Source organism: Podarcis vaucheri, assembly GCF_965113315.1.
Source record: "Podarcis vaucheri genome assembly, chromosome: 16".
Lineage (NCBI taxonomy): Eukaryota > Metazoa > Chordata > Lepidosauria > Squamata > Lacertidae > Podarcis > Podarcis vaucheri.
This window is the reverse complement of record NC_138754.1, coordinates 40,833,081-40,860,055: the sequence shown is the minus strand read 5'-3', so window position 1 is coordinate 40,860,055 and position 26,975 is coordinate 40,833,081. Positions and strand designations below refer to the sequence as shown.

The following is a 26,975-nucleotide window of genomic DNA, read 5'->3' as shown; positions in this document are numbered from 1 at the left end:
TCCCTCACCTGTCCTACATCGGGGTCACGATATAATGCAAGCGCCTTCCCAGCCTGGTGCCCTCTAGATATTTGGACTCCCACCACTTCTAGCCAGTACAGGATTGTAAGGGCAGGATGTAAGTATTTTAAAATAAATACATTTTGCAGATTGCAGCATTTGTATCTCCCCTTTCAGCAGAGGTCTGACTTTTTCCCTAAATGCAGATAAACAAGTTCTGAAACAACAGTTTTTGAAACACAGAAGATTGCAGCTTGATTCCACCACACACAGTCTCCAATCTATTCTGCTAGCATTTACTTTGCACAGAATTAAAATTGTGTGAATATTCAGTTGCAACTTTGCATTCCAGGCTACCCATACAGGAAGGAGGCACAAGAAGATGAAAGTTTCCAATAGCTTTATTTTCTCCACAAAATAGATCTCTCCCCTAAAATCCCGCCCCCATTCACATTAATCAACTTTTCTTTTTGCTCCCATGTAATCTAGACAGGGGAAAAGTGCAAGGATGTACAGATTTACTTCTTTTTGACCTATATCCATTCCTTCAGTTTGGAATTGAATTCTAAAGGACAAAAATTAAGGAAAGTGCAAAGGGAAAGGACTGGCAGTATGCCATGTAGTTCACAGGTTAGAGCGCCTTCCTTGCCCCATGGAATGCTGGGGATTCTATCGCCCGCTAAGAATAGGAACTGGGATCTCTGCAAGGAAGGCAGCAGAAGACCTAGCTTGTTTAAATCCAGCAAAGATGGGGAGATGAAATGCAGAGGAACCAGGGCGGAAGGGGCAGAAAGGGAAGGAATCCTACCCAGAAGCAACTTGGGGGAAAACAGGCCACTTGCTTTTTCCATTGCCACAACTTTAGGAGGCCTTCAAAATTACCCCAGACTATCCAGGGCTTTGCTGGTCCCCGAAATATCTTCCCCCACCCCAGCAAAAAAAGAACTTTCACAGAAAGTGGTTATCATTATTTGCAGAATATCACAATCTTTACATTCCCTTTATCAGGGCATCATCCATATTGGAAGCAAGACTGAACAGAATAATAATTTCTGTGGGTTTCTGTTCCCCTTCACAGCCTGTGCATGTGTGAAATTCATTGGACATCAGCACTTTGGGTTGGTCATCGGATGCGACAGCCTTCCTGAGTTTCTCCCTGGGAGCCATAGGATGAATTGGCTTCCTATGAAAGAAGAGGGGGAAGTCAGTGCAAATACAACAAGAAGACACAAGACAGAATCTGGCTAACATTGCCCCAAGGGAAATTTCCCAAGCAAACTAGCCTGTAAGGTTCATTGAATTGAAGAATCTTAGAATTGGAAGGGATCCCAAGGGTCATCCCAAGAATTGAAAATAAGGGATCAGCAGCCTCACCTGTCCCGGGGACAGTCTATGGGATATCTAACAATCTGGGGAAGCAGCGGGAAGCGGCACTGGAATAAGGGAATTTCTTGCCAAAAAAGGGAAGGTTGACAGCTATGATCTAGTCCAACCCCCTGCAATGCAGGAATGACCCCTACAAGGTTCTACAGGAGCGCACTTGCTAAGGCAAAGCAACACACTTTCAAAAAGCCCAACCAAACTTTTCTAATAAGCTGGCAAAAGGTTGCCAATAAGGCAATGAACGAAGCCCTCTTCCCCCTACTGTGCTCCAAACTGATCAAGGTGCACTATTGTGATTTTGGGCTTCCCAGAGGCATCTGGTTGGCCACTCTGAAAACCACACGCTGGACTTGATGGACCTTTGGCCTGTTCGTCTCTAAAAACAATTTGCTGTAATCTAGCAATACGATACGATACAATAATTTTTATTGTCATTGTCCCATACAGAACAACGAAATTGAAAAAATCTACATCAGACATTCAAAAACCAACAAGCCTGCTATCCCATCCTGGTTAGCCCCTAAAAATGTATCTTTACTATGCCTTATAAAATGCAAGCAGTTGAAATCAAGCCCTTTTTTAAATTAAGAACACCCACCACAAGTCTAACTACTTTATGATAAATCTTCATTCCCCATGAGAAGCTAGATAGCTCTAGCCTAATATATTCGAATGACATTTATCTGTAGGAGCCACATTGATCAATAGGATGATGCAGTGGCGTAGCGTGGGTTGTCAGCACCCGGGGCAAGGCAAGTAATTTGTGCCCCCTAACCCCCAGATGTTGCGCCCGATGCAGCCGGGCCCCCCTGCCCCCCCCCCACGCTACGCCACTGGGATGATGGGAGCATCTGAAGGGCAACAGGTTCCCCAGCTATAAAGGAGAAGAAAGTGACTAACATCCAATTAAGCCACAGGGCCATTGGGCCAGAAACCAAGGTGGGAATTTGGTATTATAAATGGTTTTTTAAATTCTCACAGTGTCTCACACAGGAAAGTCTAGTTATATGGTGGCACCAAGAATTGTTAGCAATCCTTAATATAGTTTCCAAGCTTCTTTTAGGGGAAGAAAGAATGGATGTACCACATCCATATTTATTCTTTTCCTTCTGGAAAGACAGAGAGAGAGAGAGATGGAAGGAAGAAGAAACAGATACAAAGAGAGAAAACTATGGGAGCAAATCCTAACACAAAGCAAACTTACCAAGTCATAGTCTTCAACATATTTGTATTTCTTCTCTCTATAATAATATTTTTTCTTCATGAAATACAGGACAATGATATCACAGAGGACTGTCGCCTAGTTGAGATTCAAAGGCAAAAAAGAGATTTTACTTATTTTCAAATGTTGACGTTTCTTCTAACACCTTATTAAAAGGAAACCAGTTGTGAGGGAGAATAAAGGGCTTACCACACCAAACAGGGCTAAGCCAGATCCAATGTTAATCATCGTAGGAATGATATCAAATTTTCCTGCCTAAAAAACACACAGATATACACAAGTTATTCACAAGTCCTTTTTCCGATAGCTCTCCTATTCATTTATGGCAACTTTCCACCGACAGGTGGTGTTGGACTCCAATTCCCATCAGCCGCAGCCAGTATGGGCACTGGTCAGGAACAGCGGGAGTTGGAGTCCAACATTATCTGGGAAGGGCACCAGGTTGGGGAAGGCCGGCTTTATGCCAGTGTGGTGTAGTGGTTAAGAGCAGTAGTCTTGTAATCTGGTGAACCGGGTTCGATTCCCCGTTCCTCCACATGCAGCTGCTGGGTGACCTTGGGCCAGTCACACTTCTTTGAAGTCTCTCAGCCCCACTCACCTCACAGAGTGTTTGTTGTGGGGGAGGAAGGGAAAGGAGAATGTGAGCCGCTTTGAGACTCCTTCGGCTAGTGATAAAGCGGGATATCAAATCCAAACTCTTCTTCTTCTTCTTTATGGCATTTGTTTGTAAGAAAAGGATGGCCGTTCTGTGACTGTCTGAATTGTCTCATGTCTGTGGTGGTGAAACCTCCAGCACTAACTGGTGCAACAGAACATTCAACAACTCAGGAAGACAAAGATGTTGGACACACACAAAAATTCACAGTTTCTATGAAAGAGAAAGAAATGAGTGGAGAAGGCAGGTGGACATACTTAAACTAACTAGAAATTTGGTCACACGTCACAGAATGTGTTTAAAAGTTGGGTCCCAAAAAGTTGAGGACAGCAGAATTATTCTGACTGGTAGCAGGTCAAAGGTCTTGGGTACTCTTGCTGGAAATGCCAGGGCTCAAACATGGGGCCGTCTGTTAAATGAGATTTGGGTTCTCTCTCCCCGTTCTTAAGGGAACAAAGCAGAGGGGTGCCATGCATGCCTGGTGCCATCTGAGGGTCGCCGCAGCCATGCCAAACTCAGAGGCAGCTGACCTCCTTATGCCCTTTGCAAAAGCAGGTAGCTACCTTGCCAAACACCATGATATCAAAGCGGATTCCATAGGCCTTGATGAGCGTCCGGGAGTCTCTGCCACCAGCATTCTTGTAATATTTAGCAAATCTGTTTGGGAAAAGAAAAAGGAGAGGTGGGTCTTGTCCTCTGGGCAGCCCAGGACCTCCATAAACACTGCCCAGGCTTGTGCCCCAGGGAGGTCACGTAAGTGCTGCTAACACTGTGGTTTGACTTCACCCCTAGAGGCGCACTCCATTGTCTCTCAAGACAGATGGATGCAAACAACTGCAAATCTTCAGGGATCTCATAACCCAGTTAGAAATCCTGGTGTGTCTGCTCCAGAGCTGCTGCACACACAAATTCATGTGGGTCACTGGTCCAGAGCAACTGGTCTCCACTGGTGCTGTGCATCAAGTGAAAGTGCTCACAGACATCACAGTAAAACCAGTACAATTAAAAATCAACAGCATAAGCCAACTCTTCCAACAAATAATCACACCTAAACAAACACACTCTTCACCTGCTCCAGACATCAGACCCTGCACCAAAAGAGTTTGACTTGGCTAGAGGCTATACCATGGTGGGTTCCCAGACCTGGTTACCCCAAACCACCCTACCTGAAATTGTATCCTGGAGAGACAGTGTGGTCAGAATCCTTGTTGTCGATACGACGGAAGGTGTACTTTGGCAAACAATGAGAGGCAGCCTTGTCCAAATTACAGTTCCAGCTGATCTGCAGCCCCATCACTCCACCCTGTAGAAACCGAAACGGTGCATTCAATTTAAATTCAAACAGCCCTCATATGGGACATCATTCATTTCCCCCCCTATGGTCACAGATGCAATTGTCTTTTACAGCAGACCATGCACAAAATTTTCTACAGAGTGTAGTGTGCACTGCATCCACCATAACCCAAGTCAATTTTGGTACAAAAAAAAGAGTGAGGGACAAGTTTCTAGGTCTCATTGATGCCAAAACACATTGCACCATAAAATGCAGTTATTTATTGCAATTATTTACACCCCACTTTTCAGGATACAAATCCTTCCCATGTGGTTTATGAACAATATAATCTCAATGCACAGTCTCAAAATATAATAAAGCTGCTGTCATTTGTCTCCGTCCGCCAGTTTGCCTGAGTGTTCTGAATGCAGCTGTAAGGCTTGAGTCTAGAAGCAAAGTTTTACGTTTTTAAAACACTCTGACAAAATCTAAATGGAAGGGGTACTTGCAGACTGACATAATTGTAAAGGTTTTTCTACAGCTTGTTTCAAATGTTCAAAGCACATTAACGTGTTCTCACAATGATTATTCCAATAGCCCTGTAAGTTTGGTCAGTACTATTATCCCAATATTACAGATTGGAAGACTGAGGCCTTAAAGAACAGCACAGCTTGCATAAATCCACCTTGGCAAGTGAAGAGCAGTTCTGAACTGGACACTTTTAAGTTTACACTTTGCACGGCTGAACCAAGTTGAGGCGTTAGCAAAAAGAGTCTTTTGGAAATGCAACTGGCAAATGCGACTAGAAGCAAAGCTCATTGTTTGAAAGAGACCTTGATCTTGAGAAGATAGCAAGCCCAAACAAGGAAAGTTAAATATTTGCTCCATTAATCGCATTCCTTATAATGTGCATCTGCCAAACTGTTACCCAGCTGCCCTTGTTCAAATATGCTGGATACTCAAGAGGAGGGGAAGAGGTTGGAAACAAACATTAAACAGGAAGCGAAGGCTCTTGCCGTGCAGCTGCCGCCTTGTGGGGCTTGCTCAGAATTGGACTCACGGGGCAGCTGCCCCACAGGCTTCCCGCTCTCATTGCGGATCAATTCCCCCCCCCCATCACGCAGGCTGACCCCATACTGCCACAAGGAGGGGTGAGGCCCAAACCCCACCCTGAGGCAGAGAACACACGGGGGCTTCTGACAGGAGAAGCTACCACAGAGAGGCCCCCTGCCTGGCCAGGCAGTCTGCACACAGGAGCAGCTCTTGCTGGAGGCAGCCTTAAGGAGCACCACCACCCGGCAGGCAGTCTTAAGGCCTGCCCTTGCCAGACACCAGCCGGCACTTGCACACTGAGAGCATCCTTTAGGGCCCTTCTCTCCAGGTGCCCCCCCCCACCTGAAGAGATGCTGGGTCGAGGGTCTTCTTGGCAGCCCACAAGCGAGGCGTAAAGCAACTGTTCTCCTGCACTGGAGGCTCCCAGATTCTGGTGTTGCAGCTAACGGCCTTTGCACAGCAGACTGCACTCCATGGTCAGTTTTGCTTATCATCCAGGCTATTATCACGGTGCAAGGACATGAGAAAGCACTGGAAGAGCCTGTGGAGTGGAGCTGAGAGCAAGTGGGGCCTGGGCAGGAGAGGGGTCTGTGGCCTGGCCAGAGCCCCAGGGGTCAGTGTCTCACAGCCCAAGTTAACAATACATGCTATGTGCATATAGAAAATTTATCCTATCTTTAAAGGAAGATAAATCTAAGTATATTTTTTTAAAATCTAATTCGCAACTCTTGCACTCGGCTCCAGATTGGATTATCACTCTTCCCTTCCTGTCGTATTTTCCCACCACAGATTCTAACCAACCTCAACAGCCATCTCTTGGAAATTCTGACCAGCAGATTCAACCACATCACGGAGGCGGAAAATGGGGCAAAAGGGGTCCGTTTTGGCATTGTATTTGCAGTTCTTGAGGTATGATTTACTTATGTTGGGGAGGATGTTTCGCCTGGGTGGGGAAGAAGGGAGAGATTCCAGAGTTAAGGTCATCTGGGGAACTCACTGGGTGATTTACCTATTAATTTTATATCATGCCCTTCCGCCCAAAGGGTGCAACTTCCTGTATACTGAACTAGAAACACCTGCCTTGCCCACTCCACATAAATATGTTGTTGTCTAGGAAAAGGTGTGTGTGGGGGGGGTTATCTCTGGCAAGCTTTTGAAATGAGAGAATGAGCATAAGCCATCTCTATTCATTCTGCAAACTTAATCCTGGCTGAAAGCCGCTGCTGTTCCACAACGCCAGTGTTAGGAGAAGGGCAGTGGCTCATGCCAAGAGTCCAAGGTTCAATCCCTGGCATCTCCAGGCAGGGCTAGAGAAAGATTCCCCACCTGAAACCATGGAGAGGCATAGCTAGTCAGTGTAGAGAACACTGAGACAGATGGACCAGTGAGGCTGGCTTGGTATAAGGCCGCTTACTGCAGTCCTAAGAAAAGTAGATGCAGCACCAGTAAACAATGGCAGTGAGCAAAGTGGCTCGTGGGAGGAAGGGTCTCCCACTGACAGGGTCTTGCCCAAGGGAACCCGGAAACCTAGAGCCATCCCACCCTGCCACCTCCATGCTTGGCAAAGCACTGCTGAATTCTTCAGTGCCGTGATTTTATATTGTGACACAAATAATACAATACTGATTCTTTTTCCTGCTAGCACAAGAACCCAACAACTTGTGACTAATGCTCCAGTGAGCGCAGCCCAAAGACGTTAGTGATGGGGGGGGATGTATACGCACTTAGTGAAGTTGAACTTGGGGTACCAGATGTTGTTCTTTACCAGGAGGGTGAAGTTTGCAGCATTATGTAGGAAAGCTGGTCTGGAGGGGATTGAGAAAGGACCAGGGGATGGGATGGGGCAGGGAGGAGAAAGAGAATGTCTCAGTGGAAACATGCGATTTCACTTTATGCCTGACAATCGTGGCTAGCAACAAGGCAACAATCAAGCAATCTCACTTCAAAAAGGTGGTCTGGCCCCCCACAGGTCAGTGCTCACTTTGCACACATAACACCCCAAATTCACTCAGGCAGGGGTGATATCCAAAGAGGGCGACCTCAGGTAAAGCCTTCCATTTATAGCGCTGCAAGGCTGCCCGCCCCCAATGTCCCCTGCTTGGCCCATTCAAACAGGCCTTTCTGCCCATGCCAATGTGGCCAGAGGGGGGAATGCTGAGCATCCCATCCACGGCTATGGGGGAAGGAAACAATGGCCTTTGGGACCAGGCCACAGCCGCACCAACCAATAAACGCTGCTTCCCTGAAGGCCTGGGAAAGCAAAGGCCGTCAACACCATTGAGCTCCAAAAGACGTCTGAGCGTAGCATCTCAGCACCTAGCCCTGGTTGGTTTTTTTAAAAAGCAACTTGTTAGAGTTAAGACACTCACTTGGGAACATGTTCATCATCCTCCACTGGACACCAGGCAAAGACCTCACAGGTTTTCTCGGTTGAGTTTCTGTATGGAACACACCTCCCAGTCTGGACACCTGAAAGGATACCAAGAGCAAACTGTTATGCTAGCAAGAACTATGCTGCCTCAGGACTCTCCTTCTTCGGAGGTTTTTATGCAGAGGTTGGATGGCCTCCTGTCACGGATGCTTTAAACGCGATTCCTGCATTCTAGGGGGTTGGACTAGATGACCCTTGGGTTCCTTCCAACTCGATGATTCTGAGTTTTTCTGCTGCCACATGTGTAAGTCAGGCTTCAGACTTAACATCTTCCTATGAAAAGTAGGCCAGAACTACCCTCTTTTTGCAGAGGGCGGTGATGGTGTTTGAGGCTGAGAGAAAATGGCTTGCCATCAGGGAAGTGTGGGGAATTAGGGGGCGGCAGCACCAAAGTGAGTAATCGGCATTCCTCCCCTCCAAAACCCATAACAAGTATCTACAGTTGAAGTCAATCACACCATTGCACAATATCCTTGAAATCTGCAACATACAGTTCCCACTTAGAAATGCTGCCCTATCTATATGTTTGCAGATCTCAAGGTCAAGATTTTATCAAAAAAAAGTGAGCAAAATGATTAGCAGGCACAAAGAAGACCACACCAGCTCCTACCATTGCTGTGTGTCCCAACATATCCTTCCGTGCAGTTTTCGCTAGAATGGCACCGTGTGGTTTTATCTGGAAACTGGAGAGGAAGAAGATGGTGCAGATAAACAGAAGGGCAGTGCTTGCCATGCCCTCTCCCTCCACCCCGTGGCCTCCAAAACTAGCACTTATGAAAGGGTTTGCATGGGGGCACATCAAAACAAAAAAGCTCTTTCTGAACTAGTTAATCCACTATGCTTGGATTCATTGAAATAAATCAAATAAGCAGGAGCTAACAAGTAGGGCTCTTCACTCAATGAAAGGAAGGAAGGAAACAACGAGAGAAAGAGAGAGTCAGAATTCTGCACAGAGGCAAACTGGGCAATCTACATAAATTGGGATATGTGCTAAAAATACTTTGATCCAACCAAGTTGGCAAACATCACAATTTAAAACAATAGTATGCAGAGAAAAAAGACCGGAGGAGTTATGTAGGTCCTCTTCCTTTCTGATTGGGGGTGTCATACTGTGGTACCTCGGGTTACAAGCACTTCAGGTTACAGACTCCGCTAACCCAGAAGTAGTACTTCAGGTTAAGAACTTTACCTCAGGGTATGGGAAAGGTACAAAGATCTAATAGAGCAAAAAACACCTTGGTGGCTATCACCAATTGAAGCTTCGTTACTCAAGCCACTTGGCAAACAGGGGAAGTGGCCTACATATAGAGATCTACTGAGGGATCAAGAAGGGAAATGGAAATTAAAAGAGTTTGAGGAAAGCAAAGACCATTTTCAGAGTTGGCTACACTATAGACAACTTTATGAGATGTTGAGGAAGATAATAAGAAAGGGTTTAGTTATACTACTTCCAGATTTCAAAAGAAAGTTATAGAAGAAGAAGGGAAGCTGCTGAAGAAAGCATATAGCATTCTGCTAGAATGGGAAACAAAAGATGAGGAGGTCAAATCAGTCATGATTAAATGGACACAAGATATAGGACATAACATACAATTTGAGGACTGGGGGAAATTGTGGAAAGGGAATCTGAAATTTACAGATTGTTCTCTCTTTTTTAAAAAATGACATTTGCAAAAAAACCACGAGCATTTTTGTTAGGGATTGTAGGACAAGACCTGCCAAGAAAAATAAGAAACCTATTTATGTATGCTGCAACAGTGGCAAGAGTCTTGTTAGCACAAGAATGGAAGAACGAGGAAATCCCAACGAAAGAACAGTGGCAAGAAAAATTGATGAGCTCTGCGGAATTGGCCAAGTTGACATATAAACTGAATGACAAGGACAATCATGACTTCAAGGAAGAATGGGAACTTTTTACAAACTACTTAAAAAGACAACAAAATGACTTGGACTCCTTAGCAGGTTTTGAATAAACAGCCACAAATTTATTAGTTGAATATATGATAGACAAGGCAAGGATATGTACAATTTTATAATATGCAGAGAACAATATGTGGGGGGGGGGGACAGAGAGGGGAGCTGAGGGAAGTCCTGGGGGGGGGAGAGGGAGGGATTGGAGGAAATAATGTAATTGAATATTTGGACTGATAAATTGTTATGTTGAAATTGTGTTATATATATATATGAACTTTACCTCAGGATGAGAACAGAAATCGCGCGGCAGCAGGAGGCCCCATTAGCCAAAGTGGTGCTTCAGGTTAAGAACAGTTTCAGGTTAAGAACGGACCTCCAGAACGAATTAAGTACGTAACCCGAGGTACCACTGTACAATTAAAAACCACCTTCACAAGGGACGCAGGTGGCGCTGTGGGTTAAACCACAGAGCCTAGGACTTGCCGATCAGAAGGTTGGCGGTTCGAATCCCCGTGACGGGGTGAGCTCCCGTTGCTCGGTCCCTGCTCCTGCCAACCTAGCAGTTCGAAAGCACACTAAAAAGTGCAAGTAGATAAATAGGTATCGCTCCGGTGGGAAGGTAAACGGCGTTTCCGTGCGCTGCTCTGGTTCGCCAGAAGCGGCTTAGTCATGCTGGCCACATGTCCCGGAAGCTGTACGCCGGCTCCCTTGGCCAATAAAGCGAGATGAGCGCCGCAACCCCAGAGTTGGGCACGACTGGACCTAATGGTCAGGGGTCCCTTTACCTTTACCTTTACCTTTACTACTGGGTCCCTGGGCATTAAACCCCCTAAGGCCCAGGTCAAAAAACCAACTCTTTCTCTGGTTTCTAAAGGCTACAAATTTACGTAATTTATTTCCTAAGGATTTCAACCCTCTTTCCCACCCCCTCTGCTTCTCTCCCTGGTTCTGCTTTGGAACCAGCATAGCCAACTGAGGACCCGGCAGTGTTTGCTCATGGTAGCTGCTCCTACTTTATCAACAGGCTGGCTCCACCCCGAAACACCAGCAGCTATTAAAACCCTAATTCCCCAAAGATGGTGTCACTACTTTGGCCCTGGGGTGTAAACTGAATGGCCGACTCCTCAACTCAGCTCCCGAAATTGCACAACATTTCCTTCATGGTTTCAGACAAAAGACGAATGAATTCTGAGCATTGAAAGCTTGATGTTAGTGGGAGCCTACCTCTGCACAGAGTCCTTGAGTTTGATTCTGAGTGATGATCATGTTTGTCATGACGAATACGGAGTTCTCGCCCTAAAGAAAAAAGAACGAGTTCAGCTTCACACAGCGATCTGGATCGGTGGTGTTTCCCAAGGAGAAGCCAGACAGGATCAAGGCCTAGCTCATTTTAGTAGAAGGGGAAACTTTGATTGAAATGTCCCTCTGTGGTTACTGCCCACCTCCCACAAACCAATGGCTCAGAAGCTAAAATGTGATCATGGGCATCTTAGCAGCTCAGAACGAAAGAGCAGTAGATCATTGACCATCAGCACAGTTTCCATTAGAAGTTGAAAGGCGAATTTTGAGTGGAAGCAAGAAAACTTTTTGCCCAGGAGTTGAGGTCAGGAAGAACAACTTGCTACTAGGTGAAATAACTGGACATCCCATAGAGTGTCAGAGCTTATTGCACCAACAACATGAGATTATCAACGGGTCAAGATTTGGAGCTGGTCAGGCTGAGCTGGGGTGACAATCTGGAGACAGAAGGTGAGGCAGTGGAACCCACAAGCCAAACTTTTGTTTACTGATCCCTTGTTCAAGTGCAAGTTTGTACTTACATCCCTCCCAATGGGACAATCCTGCCCATTGGCTGACAATACAGTTATCAAATATACATCATCAAAACATATACAAGGTAACAGTGTCAGCAAGAAGGTTGAGAGCACTCAAAAAGCCTGGATAAACAAAGAGGTTTACACCTTGTGTCTCAATTAGGTCAATGTGGGGATAACCAATTATGCTTTGGAATTCCCTAAATTAACTGAGAATGCCTTGTCTTGTGCCTTCATCTGCACACCTTAATACAGTACAGTGGAACCTCGGGTTGTGTACCATCCTCCTTACAAACGCTTCGGGTAACAAGCTCCGCTAACCCGGAAGTAGATGCTCCTGGTAGCAAACTTTGCCCCAGGATGCGAGCGGAAGTCACGCCATTAGCGAAAGTGCGCCTCAGGTTAAGAACTGTTTTGGGTTAAGAACAGACCTCTGGAACGAATTAAGTTCGCAACCAGAGGTACGACTGTACAGCAGAACCTCCACTTATGACCGCCTCTACTTGGGCCCGATCCAAGTCGCGACCACGGCAAACCCGGAAGTAAATACCAGGTTTGTTGCGATTCGTGCACACAGAGAAGCAGCTGCCGCTGTCTGCACATGCACACAACGGCGCTTCGCCCAGCGACCCGTTTTGCCTAAAGGACGGGCCGCCAGAACAGATGATGGTGGTGAGTTGAGGTTCCACTGTACATGGATAGGGAAGTACTGAAGAAGGTACTTAGGTCCCAAGTCATTGCAGGTTTGGTATATGATTCAATGCATCTCCTTGAATAATTTCCAGAAGTTCACAGGCATTCAGCGTAAGGATTTAATGATTGGGTTAATGTGAGCCCCTACCCCCATCACATAAACAGCCAGGCAGCAACATTCTGCCCCAACTGCTCTTTCTTAGTAGTCTTCAAGGGGAGCCCCATGGAGCAGATCCCACTTCTACCACCAATTACTATAGCAGAACCCTCGACTATATACCAATTGCTGTGGACCCAAATTACGTACACACTATAATCACCACCACAGGTTATCTTTATGGATTTTGAGTGAGGGAAAACTTTGGTACTTGGGAGACTCAGGCAGAAGTTGAACAAATAAGAAAGATTTATTTAACAGAACAAAGTGGATAAAGCAAAGGATGTCTCAGGAGATAATGTTCTTTCAGAAAATAGATAACCTATTATTATTTATACTAAATCTAATGGATGCTACAGGCACAACTTCTTTTAAACTTCAGCTGCTTATGTTCAGTTACTTCACTTTAGGTAGATGTTACAGGTTTTTAGACTAGATGGCTTCTTTCCAGTTTCACTTCAGTTCCTTAACTCATTTGTTGCATAGGTGTTACAGCTGAATACTTTGGTTCTTAAGCAAGGTGGCACTTTTGACAGGATTCTTTGGAGTGAGCTACAACTGTTTAAAGTGTTATCGTAGCACATAGTTGGATGGCATGGATATCTGGGTTATGATAAAGTGAAAATACATAAAGGATTTCGCAACCACATTATCAGAAAGGCAATATTTGAAGTATGGGAAAGAAATAAAAAATTTTGGAGCTGAAAAACCCTTGGTGGTTATCACCAATGGAGGCAATGGCTGTTAAAAGGAAAAATATGGGTACCAATTGGCAGACATATAAAGATTTACTAGAAGAAGAAAATAACCAACTGAAATTGAAGAAATACAGTATATTAAAACAAATCGGTATAAGCTGGTTGCAGTACCACCAACTCAATGGTGTTTTGAACATAATAAAAACAAGAATGGACTTGACAAGATAATATCTGATCTTGTTAAAGAACTTCTTTCAAATGATAAAAAGAATGTATATTACAAAATTGGCATCTAAAAGATGAAGAGATAATGGTAAAATGGGCCCAAGATTTTGGCTATAATATAGAACTAGACGAGCGGGAAAACCTTTGGAAAAATGATATTAAGATTTCCGTCATGCTATACGATTAAAGAAAATTTCCTAAAGGTGATGTATCGGTGGTACCTGACCCCAGCAAAATCGGCTAAAATAAAATTTTTAAATAGTAGTAAATGTAGGAGGTGCAACCATAAGGACGGGAATCTATTCTACATGTGGTGGACATGTCCCAGAATAAAAAAATTGTGGGACAAGATATATGAAGAATTAAAAAGAAGAATTAAAAACTTGATTAGATACACTTTTCCCAAAAAAACCCAGAGTTATTTTTATTAGGAATCTTTACAACAGACATCCCAAAGGCCAAAAAGAGTCTTTCTATATGTAATCACGGCCGTCAGGATCATGATTGCAAAATATTGGAAAAGTAACACATTGCCAACAAAACAACAACAAAACTTTATTAGCAAAGCCAACAGGCCACAGCTATACAAGAATTAGAGATAGAATAAAATAAACATAAAAAGGAAATAAAAACAAACAAAAAGAGGTCCGTCAGGTGAACACGTCTGTCACTCAGATGGTGGCCCTTAATTTCACAGCTCTCTCGATGAACCTTGCGACCTTCTCAGTTGTCTGACTGTCCATATCAGATAAGAGAAAGAACAATATAATGTCTTGTGGACGGCCAGGGTTGGAGAGGATGAGTGGAGTAATAATCTCATTCCTTAGGTCTCTATAAAGGGGGCAGGATAGAAGGACATGGGACACTGTTTCCGTGTTACCATCTCTGCATGGGCAGAGTCGTTTTTCAAACGGAGTCTTTTGGTAACGGCCTTCGAGTACGGCAGAAGGAAGGACATCCCATCTAGCCAATGTAAAGGCGCGTCTATATTTTGGGATGGTTAATTTAGACAAATATGAAGCTGGAAAATCAAAGTGAGCGGGGGGAGAGTAAGTATACCATGGACACATTTTCTTTAGGATGGTCAGGTTGTTTTGCCGTTCAATGTCTTTCAGGCGCTGGCCTATTAGGCTCTTTGCTTTACTGAGGCCCATTGGTAGTAAGGATTGCGAATGCAGACCGCATGTAAGGAGTTTTTGATGCACAGTTTTGAACCACATGCTTTTATAAGGGTCTTGCATTACTAGAGACAGTAGGCCGGGTGGATTTAAGTTAAGGCGAAGCCAGTAGTTGAGTGTTCTTTGCCAGCTCTGAGTTTCTACAGATGGGAGGCAGGCCTCGAGTCGTAAAGCTGCGTTTGGGACACAGGAGGGGACACCGAATATCTGCCTTAGAAATTTGGACTGAGCAATTTCAAGACTTGAGCAGTGGTTCCCCGTCCAAAGTTGTGCCCCATACAGTAACTGCGCCAGAGGTTTTGCCTGAAAGACTTCAAGGGCTGCTGGGATATATATGCCCCCCTTCGTGTAAAAGAAGCGCGACAGCATCTTAATGCTTTGAGCTGCTTTTTCTTTGGCATGTTTTTGATGGACATCCCAGGACCCGGTCGACTGGAAGACGATACCCAGATATTTAAAGGCTTTAACCTGTTCGATTGTCTGGTTGTCCATCCTCCAGCTATACTGTCTGCAATTCCTTCCAAAAACCATGATTTTGGTTTTCTGATAGTTTATTACCAATTGCTCTCTCCTACAGTATGCTGAAAATTCACCTATGAGCCTATTTAAGCCTATTCTTGTTCGAGATAGAAGTATCGCATCGTCAGCATACAAAAGCACGGATATTGATTTGTCAGCCAATTTAGGGGCATGGAATTCCGGAGATGACAAGCAGTTAACCATATCATTGATGTAGAAGTTGAATAAAACTGGGGCCAGAATGCAACCTTGCTTGACCCCCTTGCTGACAGGAACTGGTCCTATAAGATGGCCATTTAGCGAGGTTCTTACATACAGCACCGTGTCTTTATATAAGCAGCTAATCAGAAATAGTAGTCTTTTATCCATACTTGATGCGCTCAATTTATCCCAGAGTCTTGCACGTGGAATTGAATCGAAGGCAGCCTTTAGATCGATAAAGGCTGCGTATAGCACCCCGCGGGGTTTTTTGGCATATTTGTCAATTAGGTAGGCTAGGGTGAAGCAATGGTCTATGGTGGATCTGCCTTGCCTAAAGCCCGCCTGCTCTTCCGCTAAAATAGCTTCAGTTTCCAGCCAGCTGGTTAGCTTAATATAAAGATGTTTGGTATATAGTTTGCTGGGTATGGGCAGAAGGCTGATTGGTCTATAGCTCGCCGGGTCTGACCTAGGGCCTTTTTTGTAGATTGGAATAACTATTGCCTCTGTCCAGCCATCTGGAAGTAAACCCGTTGAATCAATCCAGGAAAATAGAGATGCCAACAGGGGGGCCCACCAGCCAATGTTAGACTTCAGAAGTTCGGCAGGGATATAGTCGTTCCCTGGGGCCTTATTGTTCTTTAATTGTGCGATTAGGTTCTCAACTTCCTTTACAGTTACTGGTGGCCAATGAGGTAGATCCTCCAATTGGATGCGTAGTTTATAATGTTGGACTTCCTGGTCATGAAACAAGGATTGAAAATGACGTAACCATTCCATTGGTTCCACTGTGCAGATGGAATTGGTGCGCTCCTGGTCCAGTAGACCAGATATGGTTCGCCAAAAGCAAGTGGTATCTTTCTCGTGCGATGCCTTAACCAAGCTTTGCCATGCGGCTCGTTCAGCTTCCAATTTCTTTCTCCTTAATAATTGTTTGTAAAACCGTCTCACATAGATATAAGCATTAAGTGAGGTAGCAGTCCCTAATTTCCTATATTTCTGATAGGCTGTTCTCGTTTGTCTCCTTGTTTGCCTGCACTCCAGGTCGAACCAGCTAGCTCCGTCCTTTGCCCTCTTTGTGGCGGAGCTATGTATCGCTGTTGTTAAATGGGATTTCAGTCTTTCCAAAAGTAATTTAAAGCGTTCCATGATCGCGTCTGCTGAATTGCCTGTCACAATAGCGGATCGAATAAGCTTTAACTCTGCTGACTGAAGGAGGTGGGTTAGATTTTCATTCAGTATTGGGGACCATTTGAGTCTTTTGGGAGCAAGTATACCCAAGTTTGCAGAAGGTATATATTGTGGCTCGGCAATAGAATAGTCAAAAGGCCGACCTACAAGCTCTAGAGTTAGAGGTAGGTGGTCACTCAGTGTATTGTAACCTACTTGGAACTTCCTCACAAGGCTGTAGGCAAATCTTGAGATTAGAATATAATCTATGACACTTCCCCCTGCCTTGGAAAAATGGGTATATTCCCCGGGGCGATCCCCCTCTATGTTGCCGTTTAATATCAGCAGTTCCCTTCGCCTGGCAGCCTGCACTAAGCAGAGACCTGAAAGATTGCTTCTGCTATCTTTGGACAGTCGTGTCGCACCAATATCCGTCTGCCAACAAAAGAAGAATGGCTCTTAAAACGTCTGCCAACAAAAGAAGAATGGCTCTTAAAACTAAGTGAGTATCTGGAACTGGCTAAACCCACAGAAATAATAAGAAATCATTCAAATGAGAGAATTAGGAGAGAATGGGATGTTTTTTATACATTGTATGAAAAAAGGTGGTTTCCAGGATTTTGCTTGGCTTACTGTAGATAAAATTTCCACAGGAAATTTTTCCACAGTCTTAACTAATGGAATACAGACAACCAGAAATACGAGTTATTAAGAACTACATAGGGGTAGAGGGAAGTCAAGATATAAATCAGGGCATGAAGCATGAAGTCAGAAAAGGAGATATTGCAAAAAGAGAAGAGAAGGAGGCTACTAACGGGAATAAGGACAGCTTGTATTCCTTACAAAGATGTGTATATGGAACTGTTGTTCTTTCTTTTTAAAAGTTTTTTCTTTTTTCTTTTTCTGTATGTATATGTCAGAATAATTGCAGGTTATGTTAAAATTTGTAAAACTATGTTCTCTTTTTTTCTTTTTCTTTTGTATATGTAATATGTATATGTTAATAAAATTCAATTTTTAAAAGTGTTATTGTAACACTTTAAATGTATGTATGGTGTGAATGTGGCCTAAGAGGGGTATAATGTTTGTTGTTGTTGTTGTTGTTGTTGTTGTTGTTATTACGGTAGATTTTTATTTCTATACCAAACTAATATTGATCCAAGTATAAATGCTTTCATACATGCTTAAAACAGCAATCAAATACAATTGTTTAGGGCAGGGGTCTGCAACCCGCGGCTCCGGAGCCGCATGTGGCTCTTTTACACCGGGGCGGATACTAGCGAGGGGAGGAGGCGCATTGTGCGCCCCGACACTCCCCACTGTGGCGGGTGCTGTACTGGCTGTGATGTCGCATGGGGGTGGTGTGTGCGCTTGTCACGCACTGTCCCGACGTCACCTTCCCGGTTTTGCGGCTCCCAGGTTTTTTTTCTTCGGAAACGGTTCCAAGTGGCTCTTTTTGTCTTAAAGGTTGCAGACCCCTGGTTTAGGGAGATGACTCAGTCACAGTGCGAACAACAAGGAGGAAGTGTGGCTCCCAGGAAGCCGCAAGCTGCAGAGATCAGAGGCAGAGGCATAAAACAGGAGAAGTTGAGGTTTAGCCAAGAGGAAAGATTCAGCAGAGCTGACCTTATCATTCTTTCACAACGGCCGTAAAAGAGAATCAACAGAGGAAGCTTACACCCGTTCTGCCTTGAAGCCGCAGCATGCAAAGACATATTGAACCGAGTTCTATGACAGAGAAGAAATTATTCCACACAACAGTGTGCCAGGAAGGGCCTGGCAGCTATTTGCAAAGTGTCCTCTTGGATTAGACGAGGTTCTCTCAGGTCCTGCCTTGGGCTTCCCTGAGGCATCTGACTGACCACTGTGGGAACAGAATGCTGGACTAGATCTGGGCCTCAGGTCCAGGGACACTCATAGCGCCCTCAAACTACAACTCCCATTGGTCGTCCTCACTGTTGGCACTGATGGCCCCAAACATCTGTAGCAGGGGTCGGCAACCTAAGGCCCATGGGCCACAAGCGGCCCATTGGGTTGTTTAACCGGGCCATGGACCCTCGCCGCCCGATCGGGGACCCCCACTGCCCACTCAGTCAGCTCCTGTGCACTGCGCTAAACCGGCCCAGAGCAGAGCGGGGATCGCTTTCCGTGATGCTGGCTGGCTTCCCATTGACTGAAGGAAGCTCCTGCAGCCAATGGGAAGCTGCGCACACCTCCTCCGTGCTGGAAATAGCGTTTGCACATGCATGCATGCGTACACACACACTCCAATCCACCGCGGCGTCTGCAGGACCGTGAACCGGCCCAAGCCACAAAAACTTTGCCGACCCCTGACCTGGAGGCTATCAAGTGGGAATGCTTGGTACATGCTGTATCCCACAGGCTGCAAGCAGCAGACATGTTTTCTGAGATATGCCCTCTAAAGAAGGCCTGAAGCCATCACCATAGAGCAGGGATGTCCAACAGGTCAATCGCGATCAACTGGTCGATCCCTGGGAGGTTCCGGTCGATCGCTGTTGACCGTGGGCTCCTTTTCCTTTGCGGTGGCATAAGAGCATTGGCCCCGGCCGCTCTCTCCACCCTCCATTTTTGCTGGAATGGAAGACGTAGTTTTTGCTGTGAGGCAGATTGTTTCCCTAGCAATCTTTTGGTGAGTGACTTTTCCCCTTTCCCCTTTCCCTTTTACTCAAAACAACTTTGACCTGAACTCTCCCCCCAAAAGGGGTAGATCACTGCCAGTTTTTATTCTGTGAGTAGAATCCAGTCTCTCCATGGCATTTTGGCTAAGTGGCCCAAAAAGATAACAAGGTCAGTGACATCAAAAGCCTCTGAAAGGTCCAGAATCAACAAGGTTGCATTCTCCCTGCTTCTCTAAATGTTTTTTCATTGTCCTATATTGAAAGACTTTTGGCAGAAGGTAACTGAAACCATCAACAGAACTGTACAGAACAACCTTACATTTAAAGAGCAAAATATCTTCTTGAATTATATACCCAGCACATGGAACCTTACAAAAGGACAATACGAGTGGACTCTCCGTGCCCTCACCACAGCAAAAAGACTGGTTCTGATGAATTGGAGAAATAAAAATGTGGCTCCCTTCTATGATTGGATTGAAGACTTATACAAACTCGCAACATATGAACAACTTCCATATAAACACAGACTTGCCATGGAGAAATTCAATGATATTTGGAACCCATTCTTACAAATACAGTGGTACCTTGTTTTGAGTCCGGGATCCGTTCCGGAGCTCCGGACGCTCGACAAAACACAAATGGATGCTGGACGGGGCGGACTTATACAGAGGTACCACTGTACTGTAATGGGTTAAGATCTGGTGAAGTACAATAACAACATTGTAAAAGTTTGAGTTTTTTCCCCTTCCTCCCTTTGTTTTCCCTTTTGCACGGGTTCTGTTTCTCTTTTTCTTTTTTTCTTTGCGTCTCACCATGTTTGGTGCACATATGGTTATGTACTTTTTGAACTTTCAATAAAGATGTTACCAAAAGAAAAGAAAAGAAAAAAGCTTGCATTCTCTCTGTCCCTCTTCTGGTATAAGTTACCTACCCAGGAGACCAATACAAGTTCTGTACTAAACACAGGAATGAAACCAGGATGGAATGGATCTGAACAATTGGCTGGTCGGCCACCCCAAAAAGCAGGCATTTCTTATTAACACTCATAAAGACGGCCGCTGTATGTCTTAGGCTCTGTTTAACTTTAGTCCTGTGATCTAATGGTCTCCTTTGAAGAGCTAGCAGGTAAAAACTGTCCCCGTTTGCTCCAAGGCAGAGAGACTCCGGACCACAAACAGGAAGTACTGGTATGTGTCATACCCAGCAAAGCCCTCATGAGATTCAGCTCCTGTGTACATACCTGAGGCGGAATCACGTAATCGGCTACATCCCAAACTCGGAGCCCCAGCTCTGAAGTATTGGTCACGGTGACACCCTTCACTTTTGTGGTCACCGAACTCACCACTGAATCTGTTTCTTGGTAGCCCTTTTCCCACACGAAGACCCAGCTGCAAGAAGGGGGGGGGGGGGCAAAACATCCACCTCAGAATTTAGGCTTAAGTAGGGTTGCCATTTTTCAAGAAGTAAAAATCCAGACACATTTTGGGGGAAATCTTTTTTAGCTTACCCCCTTAGTCTTGCACAGTTAGGGAAACCTGCAAGTGTTACTGGTCTCCTCCACTTCCCATCACTTATGCATTTTCCATTTTTCAATTTACATATCATACTTTGCCATCAAATATTCTTTCCATATAGACTTCCCAGCCTAGCCTGCCATGGCATTTGTAATTGTTGAATATCCAAATATTAATCCACCCTACTTTTCCCCTTCTAGTCTATCTTTGTATTTACTGTTGTTCAGAGAATTACCCCTACTTGTAGCTTTGCTTTAGTATCAACTTTTTTTTAAGTACTCCCCCAAACTTTCCCATCCGTCCTTTATTTGTTTTCCATCCCAATTCCTTATTTAGGTTGTCACGCTTGTGAGTTCGGCGTATTTTGTCCATTTATACAGCCATTGTTCTTTTGCTAGTATTATTTTTCTTGCCAATTTTTAGCATGCACTATTATGTGGGGGTTTTTTGGATAACATTTTGTTAATTTTCCAAAAAAGAATAACAGCGAAATAAAAATAATAACAACAATGCATAAAAAAGAAAAAGAAAACATCATAGACAACTTTTTAAACCACATTTTTGCTTGACTTCCCTCCACTCCCCCTCTTGGTTCCATTGTTTAGTACTTGTTCACGCATGTCCTTAAAGCCTTATATTCTTTATAATCCAATTTTAAACCTTCTTCATCTTATTACAAGTGACTTTTAATAGCATGCACTATTCTGGCCGCTGCTGTGGCAGAAATAAATAAATTGCATACTGCCGAGGAGAGATTACACTTAACTAACAGAGGTTCTGCCCCCCGCCAACATAACGCCTGGCCCCCAATAAATCCTGGCTATGCCCATGCATACATGTAAAGCATATTCTTCCCCCAGCCTGGAAAGAATTGTGGGAACTATAGTTCATGATGGGTGCTGGGAACTGCAGCTCGGTGAGGGGTAAACTAAAGCACCCAGGAATCTCAGGAGGAGGGCAAAGTGCTTTCAACATATGGGGCGTATGCAGCCAACATCTGGAGAAGCACAACTTCGCTGCAACCAACTCCTTTGTAAGTAAATCCTAGTGGACTCCAAAGGGGCTTACTTCCGAGTAGACACCTAGGGAATTCAAGAGGGCTACTCTCCTCTGGCAACAAGGGAGTTCCCCTGCTACACTACCCCCGTTCTGGGTAGGGGATTACGTTGGTGGGGAAAAGAGGTCCGGGGGTCTCCTCCCTCGCTGGTCAGCAACCAGGGGCCACTGGCCCTCGGCCCCTCGGCCCCCGCCTTACCCGATGACGTAGGCCAGGATGGCCAGCTGGACCAGCCGGTTCATGAGCCCCACTTTGCGGCTCTTGATCAGCACGATCCGCGGCGTGTCGTACTCGAAGAGGAAGCTGTACAAGGCGGCGCACGGCTTGCCCGGGCCGGCCATGGAGCCAGAAGGGCGGCCAAGAAGCAGCAGCAGCGCGATCCCCGCGGGAGGCAGCCGGAGGGCTTTCTAGAGGGCGAATCCCGCCGCTCCGCCTCCCGGGGGCGAGTTCGAAAGAGGCGGCGCCCTCCCTCCTCCTCCTCCTCCTCCTCCTCCTGCAGCGCCCGAGGTCGGATTGGGGGCGAGGAAGCGGAGGCGCTGCTCCTCCTGCCGCCCGCGGGCAAAGTGCACGGGACTCCGCGAGAGGAAAGGAGCGGAGTCGCGGCTGCTTCGTCGGCGGGATTCAGCTGCGTGCGAAGTCCGAAGGCTGCACGAACTTGCGACCCGGACCCCCAGGCTGGGTCTCATTCACACACCCGAACACTTTTAATACAGTGGTACCTCGGGTTACAGACGCTTCAGGTTACAGGCTCGCTAACCCAGAAATATTGCTTCAGGTTAAGAACTTTGCTTCAGGATGAGAACAGAAATTGTGCTCCAGCAGCGTGGCAGCAGCAGGAGGCCCCATTAGCTAAAGTGGCGCTTCAAGTTAAGAACAGTTTGAGGTTAAGAAGGGACCTCCGGAACGAATTAAGTACTTAACCCGAGGTACCACTGTAGTAGCAAGGGCTTCCCCAGGGCCAGATTTAGGTTGGATGAGGCCCTAAGCTACTGGCGGCAATGGGGCCCTTTGTATGTCCAGCTGTCCTTTGTCAACAACAAATGGTTACTGTTTTTTGTGTTGAATATACGCTATAATTTATGCACCTAATAGGTATCTAAAGCCATTTGCACATGCAGAATGTAGGTACCCTATATGCAGAAATGAGCAAACCAGTGATATTTTAGGGAGCAGGCTAGCAGGCGGGGCCCATTACTTACTTACATCATAGATAGCTGTCAACCTTCCCTTTTTTGCGGGAAATTCCATTATTCTAGCGCCGTTTCCCACTGCTTCCCGCTGCTATCCCGGATTGTTAGATATCCCGTAGACTGTCTCTGGGACAGGTGAGGCTGCTGGTCCCTTATTTTCAAATCTGAAAGTTGACAGCTATGATTATAGGAGCCTACACAACACACAAACACTGTTGCTGTATGTAGGTTTTATTTTATGTTTTTTATCTTATATTTTGGAAATGTACACCCAGGTTTTTTTCCCTTTATATTTTTTGGAGGCCCCCAAGAGAGTGGGGCCCTAGGCTATAGCTTGTTTAGCTTATACGTAAATCCAGCAATGGGCGTCCCTCCTCCAAAGAACTCTGGGAACTGTAGTTTGTTAAGGGTGCTGGGAGTTGTTAGGAGACCCCTGTTCCCCTCCCAGAATTACAATTTGAGTGGTTCAACCATCAGTCTGTCCTCCCAAAGAACTCTGGGAAGTGTAGCTCTGGGAGAGGACCAGGGCTGTCCCCAACAGCTCTGCACCCTTCATGAACTACACTTCCCATGAATCTTTGGGAGAAGCCATGACTATTAAAGTGGTATAACAGAACTTTAAATGTAGTGTGGACACAGTTGATGCTAAAACAGCGCACTAATGGCGGATAATCCCACTTGGTTGTTTTTTTCTGAGATCCTTCCCCAACATTAGCATACTACTGCCATCTGGAGGGCTGTTCTTCAGGAGTCTTGGATGAAGGACCATCAAAAGCTTATTATTTTTAAAAAAGTTTTTATTTATTTTTAAAACTCTAAAAAGAAATACAAACAATTGTCCTGGCAAGTGTACAATTATTTATGGCATGGCATATTAAACATCCATCACATTGCTTCAAAAGGTCTTGCTGCATCCTTCCATGAGCGGTTGGTTTTCTCCCATGGTCTTTCCATCTCATGTCCCAGTGAATAGTTGCCATGCATCATCTACACATTCTCACGGGATGCTCTCAAAGAGCTCTAAAGGGTTGTTTAGAAAGAAGTTACCTGGAACTGAGTGAAACACAGAGGCTTGTGGGAATCTGGTGGGGAATTGTGTACAGCTGGAAAACCCCCAGCAGAACCGTTAATTATTTTAGGTCCGTCCCCACCTTCTGGACCTTTGCTTTCTCTCTGCCCCACTTTATATATGTGGATCTGAAGCTTCTGTTCCTGAGTCTCCAGTGGAGCCTCATTCCCATGAAACCACCTCAGGGAACAGGTTGGAGCCCTTGAAGCCTCTCGCTGCTGGGAGATGGGGACGGGGTGCAAAACTGTGTTTTTAAATGTGAAGCATAGCAACAAATACCAGTTAACAATACCAGGAAACTAAATTATAATGCAATTGCGTGGCATGGCATATAATACCACATGCATGAGAAATGGTTACACACAACACTAACTCAAGACTGCCCTGATTCTCACGATGGCGCAATGGCGAGTGCTGTGCACCTGATTCTGAAACTTAAGAACTAAAGTTCCGTCGGATGGCCAAGAAGCGTTCCAGGTCTCTTGAAGACCTGCAGCTTGTGTGTTATTTATTCTGAAATAGCCAAATTCTCCAAGTTATTATACCATAGGGAGACATGCAAAATTTGTATATTTTCCTATTGTTAGGCTACCAACATCCAGATCAAACTTTTTTTCAGAATGAATAGCAAGGAGAGCTGTGGAGAGGCGTTCTGTTAGATATTTATTGATAAACCTCAGACCAGAATGTTAGGGACAGTCCCACCATAAAAAAACTGTGATGTTGTGTTGATGTTCCATTGCAAGCTGTCCCGAGTGTGTTGTGATAGTTGTGGGAGGGAGGGAGCTACACATTTGATAAACGTGTGTGTGTGTGTGGAAACAGACAGACAGACAGACAGACATGTTGTGTCACAAACTGCTTTGTAAAAACTCTGCTCAATATCAGGTTACAACAATTAAAAACAGTGTTAAAAATAGTTTGAAACAACTTTTTAATTTTTAAAAAATTATAATATAAAATTCAAAGTGATTTGAAGATAATACAAACATGTGAAAATGGTAAATGGTAAAACAGTAGCAACATTGATCCCACCAGTTCCTAAGCAAAAAACATTGTAAATCAGTGCAGAAATGTTAGTGCAGGCCTATGAGGCAAAAGGGCTTCCTGCTGAGGACACAGGAATGCTTTGCAAACTGGGCGAAGGCCAAGTTCCTGGTTTTTGTTACATTTCAGTGACTAGAAGGACTAACATAAATATGTAGAGGCAAGCGGATAAGTAAAATGTTCTATTTTTTTGTCCATGTCATCAAGCCTGTGTCCGCAGCTGAGAAAATGGCAGGGGCAGGTTGTGCTTCACAGCAGGAGTGGGAAACTTGTGGGCCTTGTGGCTCCAACCAGCCTCAGCCCGCAGGGCCAAATAGGGCCGCTGGAAGCCCAGCAAGGTTTGGGGGGCTGCAGCTTCTCTACCACTCCTGCTGTGAGGGAAAGGCTTTGCACACCCTCCACCGTAGAAAACGCTTTGGCAAAATATACTTCAGTCAGTGCATATGCATTACAGTATATGATAGTCCCTGGAAATACCATGGGACAAAGTCCCCTGGACACCCAGTTTTAATTACCAGTATATACACAAGTTTGTTTGTTTGTTAGGTCTCTCTGCTCCAACCCCCAGAAACGCAGTAATAATGAGGCTGGTATCTGATACTCCTGAAGTCTCCTCTCCCCATTCCTGAGAAATTACAGTGGTACCTCCTGCTACGTACTTAATCCGTTCTGGAGGTCCATTTGTAACAGGAAACTGCTAATGGCGCCTCCTGCTGCGTGACTCCCACTCGCATCCCAGGGCAAAGGTTGCAACCAGGAGCGTCTACTTCCAGGTTAGCAGAGCTCGGAAGCCAAAGCATTCGTAAGGAGGATGGTATGTAACACGAGGTTCCACTGTACTGGAAAGAAACAAACAGCTTCAAAACCAGACACAAAGAAACAGAGGACTTCCCAGTGGAAATCAGCAAAGCTCGCATCTCTCATACATGAGCCCTTGCTGTGTTTTGAGAAAGAGTTAATCTGGTCTTTCCTTTCGGTAATAATGGTAAATGGGCCCCTGGCCATTAGGTCCAGTCATGACCGACTCTGGGGTTGAGGGAGCCGGCGTACAGCTTCCGGGTCATGTGGCCAGCATGACTTTTCTGGCAAACCAGAGCAGCGCACGGAAACGCCGTTTACCATCCCGCCGGAGCAGTACCTATTTATCTACTTGCACTTTGACGTGCTTTCGAACTGCTAGGTTGGCAGGAGCAGGGACCGAGCAACGGGAGCTCAGCCCGTCGCGGGGATTCGAACTGCCAAACTTCTGATCGGCAAGTCCTACGCTCTGTGGTTTAACCCACAGTGTACTGACTGCTTAAGCCTGCCAGGAAGATCTGGATCCCCTATTCCAGGTGTGCATTGAAAATTCTGAGGACCAAAGAAGGTTGTGTTTTAATGGCACAAGCAGCAACACGGTCTGATTTAAAATTACCGTATTTTTCGTCCCATAGGATGCACCTAATTTGGGGGGGGGGGAAATAAAGGGGGGAAAATTTCCTTTATTTCCCCCCCAAAACCAGGTCGGGGAAACCAAACCAGGTTGGGGAACAGCAGTATGACGGCGCGGCGCCTCCCCGCTGTCCCCTGAGCTTGTGGGGCTGGTGCTGGGGAGAAGCGTGCTTCTCCCCAGCGCCAGCCTCCAAACCAGGTCGAGGAACAGCGGGATGGCGACGCTGCACCTCCCCGCTGTCCCCCGAGCTTGTGGGGCTGGCCGATGTCTGCCCGAAGGGCGGAGCACTCTGCTTCAGCGCGCCCCGCGCAGCAGGCTGCTATCCGCAGCCTAGGGAGCCCTGCAGGAACTCCCGCAGTGCTCCCCAGGCTGTGGATGTCTGCCTGGCGCGCAGGGTGCTTTGCTTCAGGGCGCCCGTGCGCCGGGCAGCAGGCTGCTATCCGC

General features: G+C 45.6%; 1 protein-coding gene across 2 annotated transcripts; it reads right to left on the bottom strand.

Annotated features, from left to right (window-relative positions):
- Window positions 1-385: 385 nt before the first annotated feature.
- P2RX4 (purinergic receptor P2X 4) lies at window positions 386-22,166 on the bottom strand. 2 transcript variants are annotated; one of them, XM_082203818.1, is made up of 12 exons: window positions 21,992-22,166; window positions 20,463-20,610; window positions 11,156-11,227; window positions 8,628-8,700; window positions 7,956-8,055; window positions 7,311-7,391; window positions 6,388-6,529; window positions 4,427-4,563; window positions 3,824-3,917; window positions 2,795-2,860; window positions 2,588-2,683; window positions 386-1,183 (listed from the first exon to the last, which is right to left on the bottom strand). In XM_082203818.1, exons 1-12 carry the CDS (start codon window positions 22,132-22,134, stop codon window positions 1,124-1,126), a joined length of 1,212 nt encoding a protein of 403 aa, XP_082059944.1. In that variant the 5' UTR covers window positions 22,135-22,166; the 3' UTR covers window positions 386-1,123. The 2 variants fall into 2 exon arrangements, with proteins under 2 accessions (XP_082059944.1, XP_082059945.1); XM_082203819.1 differs by lacking the exon at window positions 11,156-11,227.
- Window positions 22,167-26,975: the final 4,809 nt, after the last annotated feature.

Bases quoted from the DNA above. Each gene is read 5' to 3' on its own strand.
- P2RX4 (XM_082203818.1), bottom strand. From the start codon at position 22,134: ATGGCCGGCCCGGGCAAGCCGTGCGCCGCCTTGTACAGCTTCCTCTTC. The intron at 11,228-20,462 runs GTATGTACACAG...TTTTTTCTTTAG, and splicing joins ATTACGTGATTCCGCCTCAG to GGCGAGAACTCCGTATTCGT. The intron at 2,684-2,794 runs GTAAGCCCTTTA...AATCTCAACTAG, and splicing joins GCTTAGCCCTGTTTGGTGTG to GCGACAGTCCTCTGTGATAT.